Source organism: Lactuca saligna, chromosome 5 (genome assembly GCF_052625555.1).
Source record: "Lactuca saligna cultivar CGN05327 chromosome 5, ASM5262555v1, whole genome shotgun sequence".
Taxonomy (NCBI): Eukaryota; Viridiplantae; Streptophyta; class Magnoliopsida; order Asterales; family Asteraceae; genus Lactuca; species Lactuca saligna.
Genome location: NC_136421.1, coordinates 175,434,028 through 175,440,895, shown reverse-complemented (window position 1 = coordinate 175,440,895; position 6,868 = coordinate 175,434,028). Strand labels below are relative to the sequence as shown.

Sequence of the window (6,868 nt, the reverse complement as noted above, 5' to 3'; positions counted from 1 at the left end):
TGTGTTGGTAGCGGTGGTATGGTGGATGAGAGCTTGAAGTTGGTCTTGCATGGAGTGGGGTTCATCGGTTTTGTTTTCTTGTTTGGGAGGCCTGATAAGGGAGATGAAAACATCAAATGATAAAGCCAAATTCAAGATTGGCGATCTCCTAAGAAAATAGATAAAGAGTTGGAACAATTTTCTTTTCAAGTCATTTCTAATCTTGAAGGATGCATTCCAGTCAAATAAATATGCATGCAGAACTAGAACTAATATGGGCATGGACCTTGTGGAGTAGGAACCTGCAAGTGACTATGCAAGTAATCTTAAAAACAAAGAAATACTACTTCAACTCAATGGCTTATTCTTCCTAGACTTCGAGTCCAATAGCCTTGCAGGCTTGTGTTTGTCTCTTGGGCCTTCCTTCTTCTTGGTTCCATTTTGATTATTGTATCACAGTAGCATAACAAATACATAAATCTAAAGGTGATCATTTTATCCCAGACAACACAAGGGTAGATCTGTTTGTTGTAGCATGCTTAGTGGTGTCGCTTCTTTGTAGAGTTTGAAAATCTAATGTAATATTCCTTATTTTGCTTTGGTAGTTTTTTTTCTAGTTTTCAGCCTTAAAAGTTAGAAATTGGCCTTTACTTAATTATTAAACAGTAAAAATGTACCACTTAGTCACTTTGTTGTTATTAGAGTGTATCTATCAAGTGTTATAGCTATGTTGTCACGTCTCCTCTTGATCGCATACTTTCTGTTGGATTCGTTTTGGATTCTTATGATATGATAGAAACATAATATATGCTTAACAACTTTTATTAATCGAGTCATAAGGTAACAATTTCAAGTGTTTCGAGTTCATAACGACACATGTTTACATCTTACATCTTACACAAGACATACAATTTGGATACCTATAAATAATGCATCACCACCCTCTTCCCAAATTACATCTTACATCTTACAAATTACATTACACCATCAAAAAAAATGAGTAGGCAGAAAGAACTAGATAAAAAGAAAAAATAAAATAAAAATTATAAATTATTTGCACCCTTTTTCCTCATTACCAAACATCACGAAGATATCTTCCTGATGTTTGTAGATTCTTCACATACAATTCTGCCTTAGAAGAGTCTAGAGATCCCTGAAATTATTAAAATTATGACGCTTTCATTAGTTAATCCTTAAATTAAATAGCTGATTTTCCCATAATTGGTCAAGAAAGTGACACGCAATCATCTCTCTCACCCCAAAATAATAATAATAATAAAATGATAGAATACGACATCCAAAAGTCAAATAAGGGGTGTAGCATTTTTTTCAATTTTGAGCCACATAAATATACATGGACCCAAAAAGCATTAAATACATTAAAAAAATGTCCACCAATTATCAAATGAAGTCAATTTTTCATATATAATAAATAATTAGCTTTATTTTCAAAAGTTAACGCACCTGTTCTTGAACAATTGTGTGAAGGGTTCTGTGTACATCTCTAGCCATGCCTTTAGCATCACCACATACGTATAAATACGCTCCTTCACAAAGCAAGTTCCAGATATCCGACGCCTGTTGAAACAAAAATCTTATATTAACAAAACAAAAAAAAAAAAAACAAAAAAAGTAACAACTTTTAAATATATTTAGTGGGTCCTACACCTACCTTTTGGCTCATTTTGTGTTGCACGTATTCCTTAATGGGGCCCTCACGCGAGAAAGCAACAATAAGCTCGGAAAGCGCACCAGTGTCCACAAAATTGTTCAATTCATCCTCGTATATAAAATCCTAAAGAAAAAGAAAAATCAATTTCAAATTACTAAAACATATTAAATATAAATTTTTCCTTTTTTTAAAAAACATACCACTTTGCGATTTCTGCATCCGAAGAATAAAAGAGAGGATCCGAGGTCTACACCGGATTCCTTTAAAGATGATCTTTCTTGAAGGAAGCCTCTGAAAGGAGCAAGTCCAGTTCCTGGGCCAATCATGATAATCGGAACTTTCGGATCCGAAGGAAGTCTGAAATTTGATGTTCTAACAAATATAGGCGCCCAGCTACAATTTTGACTTTCGGTCAAAGGCACAGCGTTCTGAAAAATAAAACCAAAAAATTAATTAAAAAACCTGCTATGTATTTCGATGGCATTGATGTAATTATTAATCAATATTAATAATTACCTTCATCCACGTGGAACAGACGCCTTTGTGGATTCTGCCTGCTGGTGTTTTCTCGTGAACTAATGCACAAGTAACGTGAATTCTGTTTTGTGCAATTCTGAAGAAATAACAAATTTGGATATAAATTATTAACTTAAAATAAATAAATAAATAAAAGAAAAGTAGAAAAGTAATTTTTTTTTTTTTTTATTTACTTACTTCGGAGAAGAAGAAATGGAGTAGTAACGAGGCTGTAAGCGAGGGGCAACAGCAGCAAAGAAGACACCGAGTGAAGGTTTAGCAGACGGGAATGCTTCCATCACTTCAAGAAGACTTCTTTGGCTTGAAACTATCCACTGAGCATATTCATCCTGAAAGCAACATTAAATTAAATCAATTTTTAATTTAAAAAAAAAAAATAACTGTTTATTTTAATAAGAGTAAATTACACGAATGGTCCCTATGATTTGGGGTAATTTGCACGTTTGGTCCTTAACTTATTCTTTTAACTCGGAAGGTCCCTACTGATTGTTTTTATTACGTGTTTGATCCCTATTTTTTGTTTTTGTTACAAGCTTGGTCTCTGTCATACCTAAAAAGACTATTATTTAAATATGAAAAAATGATAGGGTACGTAAGGTAAGGTGAGAAAGGTGAGATTAGGTGTGTTTTTATTTAAATAAATTAAAAAATAAAGGAAAAAATAGACTTTTTATGTAAGACAGGGACCAAGCGCGTAACAAAAACAAACAGTAAGGACCTTCCGAGTTAAAAAAATAAGTTAGGGACCAAACGCGCAATTTACCCTAAACCATAGGGACCATTTGTGTAATTTACTCTAAGAAATATAAGAAAAAATCGTTACCTTGCCAGCTGGCGATGCGAGAAATTTTAATCGTTCCGCTTCATTAGGATCAGAAGCATGAGCAGCCAAAGCAATCAAAGCAGACTGAAATAAATAAATAAATAAATAATTAAATTTTTTTTAAAGGTTTTTCAGATTCGGATTCGAAAATGTTAACTACCTTTTTGGGGGAACTTAAAACATCTGCATAACGAGCCAACGCGTTTCTCAAAGTGCATGGAGGAAAAGGAGGAGGCAAGGAGGCCCCACCAATTGGAGTTCCATCTTCTTTATCGGTGTGGATTGAGAAATAAGTGTCTTGTCGTAACCCTAATAATTTAATGGCTTCCTCCACCACTTCATTTAAATTCTCACAATACACACCAACATGATCCCCTGTCTCATATCTAAAACAAAAAAAACAAAATAAATCACTTTCATCACCTATAAGAAATCCATTAAATTGCTATCAATCGCGTAAGTAAGTAACTTACGATAATCCAGTGTCGGATATGTCAAATTCCAAATGAGTGCAAGATCGATCGGATTCAGGGGTGTGTAACTCCTTTTTGAATGCCACATTCGATCTTTAAAAAAAAAAAAAAAAAAAAATTCACGTCAGTTTGTTAAAGAATGTCGTAAAGATGGAATATAAATTCTAGCCAATGAATATATATATATATATATATATATATATATATATATATATATATATATATATATATATATATATATATATATATATATATATATATATATATATATATATACCTGCATGGATGTTGAGCATCATGAATTGAATGACCATTTGTATGAGTTAGATCTTCTGAATATGAGTTGATTTTTTCATGAATTATAACGCGATATTCCAAAACAGCAGCAGTGTAAGGAGTTGCAACAGTTGAATCATCTTCATCGCGTAATAATTGATCCAATTCAGGCCAAACTAATTCTTTCCTGTAAATTTTTGAAAAAAGTTATTTGTGAATTCGTCCGATGATTTGATTAGTAAGTTGGAATTAGATTAGAGAAAAGTTAATACCATGCAGTGAAATCATCTTCAATACATTGATCATCATCTCCTAAGCCAACAGGAACAAGGCGTTTTGCACCTGAAAAAAGTAATGGAAATATGTTTAGATTGAAGAGAAATTTCACAAATTGTGGAATAAATTTAGGGAATTGAACTCAACATACCTTGTTCTACAAGAGTGTCATCAACCACTTTTGCAATCTATATGACATTAAGAAGAAATGTGTATTTGATTTAGTGTAAGTATAATGGATTACATATTACATAACAAGGAGAAATGATATGATTATATGATTTGTTACCTTGTTGAAATGCTCATATTGCCTGTTTCCAAGGCCAAACACTCCATATTGAAGTTTATTAAGCCATTCTCCTTTTGCATCACCCTACATTAGTAAAGAAAAATAGTTTTAATACAAGTTTTTTTTTTTTGATACTATTATGTTGATTTAGTAGACTCAAAACATTTACCTCTGTAAACCATTTATAGAATCTTGCAGCATTATCAGTTGGCTCACCATCTCCATATCTACACAATCAATAATCATATCATGATATCAGATTCAATTAGAAGGTAATTCACAAATTTGTAATACCTATTTATGGTGTTTGTGATTTTTAGAAATGGGATATGAACACTTACGTAGCTAAAAAGAAAAAGGCGATAGACTCTTTCTTAAATCTCTCTTCATACTCTTCATCATCAGCAGCATAATCATCCTACAATTGATATAATTATTGGCGTTCAACATTCAATTAGTATTTCGAGAATCAGATATTGAAGATTCTGATTGTAGAATCCAAAACATACCAAATCAACTGCTTTAAAAGAAGCCTTCTCGTATCGAACTTTGGCTTCCTCTAAAAGTGCCTGTAAAAAAAATATATAATGTTATAAAATACTAAACTTTATAATTGAAAAATATGCAATTATGCAATTATGCATCAGTAATGGTGTTTCACCTTAGCGAAACCTTCAGCAGTTCCAGTTTGTGTTCCGAAGAAAATCGTAACTTTCTTCTTGCCATCATCAACCTCTGGTTCCTTCTCTCTCTTCGGTACAACGATCTTCATAGGCTCCGATTCCTGAACTGGTTTCTTCGTCGACGATCTCCGCCACACCAAAACGACGAAGCATCCAATCAACACAGCAACCGACGTTGTAAACAACGTCAGCAGCTCACGATTCTCCACCAGCATCTTCAACGACGGTGGAATCGTCAATTCTCCCGATTCCGATGCGTTCAATGCATCCATTACTTTCCCATTGAAAACTGCAGACATGAATTCAAACGGCGACACTTTTACGGAATCCGATTGCATTGTTACACCCCAAAATTGAACCGATTATTCAACGATGAATTGATAGTTTCGAGTCGTTGATCAGAGATAGAAAATCGAAAATCGAAAATCGAAATGCAGAGAGGTTTGTTGAGCGTTCTTTCTCTCTCTCTACTGAGAATTGGTAGATGTAGTTGGGGGAATACATCTTGATTTGAGGGGTTTTTATGGGGGTAAGGTAACGAAAGTGGGAAGAAACAAGAATGCAACGCCTACCGAACCAGACTAGTCAAACACTATACCATCTAATTAACCATTATTAGCTTCTATTTGCAATTTTGTATATACTAATTTTATAATTTATAATAGCATTAAAATAATATATATGATGCAATTAATAACATTAACAAATAGGAGAAAATATTTATTTAGAGAAAAAAATACCTTACTTTGTTTCTAATATCTCAATAAAATAGTTTTTTCACATAAAATAAAATATTAAGGGCACAATTTTGTAAATGAAAACTTGCTATTTCATACTATTACATTAGTTATATATTTTTATCTATTGCAACGCTGTTGATTTTGAAAACCTTGTGCGAAAATTAAAAATAGACCCTTAAAAGTTTGGATTAGCAACGGATATGGACAAATTAGTGACAGATGACAAAAGTGACTCAGTAATAACAAATTATGACAGATTAATGATGGAAGTCAAGAAGATGTACGAATTAAAATTTTGTGACTTCTAGCAACATATGCATCGCACACCTTGTATATACCTGGGGCCGGTCCTCATCTATTCAATAATGTATTGTTTTTATCAGTTTATACAATAAAATTTTTATTTTTATATTATGTTTCCATGCTATATTATCACTTTATGCAACTGATTTAAGTTATAAAAATGTGTTTCAACAACCTAAACATTTAAATATAAAACAATACATATTTTGGTGTCGTAGTAAAAGCTTGGTTCATAATAAAATCATTTTATATTAAAATAGTATTTTCAACAAAATAATTAATTAATAATAGTTAATATATAACTTATATTTTATTTATAAGTTTTTTTTTTTTTTTTTTTTTTTTTTTTTTTTTTTTTTTTTTTTTGTCATGCACCATTTGAATATTGACATGTATCGGGATCGTATTGCCCCATGTTTTTGGAGCCACTTGGGGCAGCGTGTGTGAATCTATGATGCTCCATTTTTATGTTTCCGTGTCCTCACCTAAATTATGAAACAAAATAGAGAATTTAATTTTTGCAATTAAATGCTCACCCACTTCATATGTATTTTTTTTTTATATTATTTGTAAATCTCAAAGAGTTCTGACAATAAGAAGGATCGATCAAAGTGTTACAAATAATCACTCAAGAGTTATAAAAACCCAAATACCGAATGGTGTTAATAAAAGGCACCAAGAGAATTTGGTTTTTGTATGATTGGTAAATCTTGTGATAAAAGTAAAAATATGTACAACTTTAAAGTATAAAATCACCCAAATAAATGATTTATAGCATGGCATCGCAAATTTAGTAAGCTAATAGGCAAACATATAA

The 6,868-nt window shown here is 32.0% G+C and overlaps 1 protein-coding gene across 1 annotated transcript; it reads right to left on the bottom strand.

Annotated features, from left to right (window-relative positions):
* Positions 1 to 785: 785 nt before the first annotated feature.
* Positions 786 to 5,517, bottom strand: LOC144997509 (NADPH--cytochrome P450 reductase 2). Its single transcript, XM_078957412.1, has 17 exons — positions 4,987 to 5,517; positions 4,835 to 4,894; positions 4,667 to 4,743; positions 4,495 to 4,552; positions 4,326 to 4,409; positions 4,188 to 4,224; positions 4,033 to 4,102; positions 3,762 to 3,947; positions 3,485 to 3,577; positions 3,172 to 3,397; positions 3,012 to 3,095; positions 2,366 to 2,517; positions 2,168 to 2,264; positions 1,852 to 2,079; positions 1,652 to 1,774; positions 1,444 to 1,557; positions 786 to 1,132 (listed from the first exon to the last, which is right to left on the bottom strand). The coding sequence occupies exons 1-17, from the start codon at positions 5,344 to 5,346 to the stop codon at positions 1,052 to 1,054; spliced, it is 2,130 nt and encodes a 709-aa protein (XP_078813538.1). The 5' UTR covers positions 5,347 to 5,517; the 3' UTR covers positions 786 to 1,051.
* Positions 5,518 to 6,868: the final 1,351 nt, after the last annotated feature.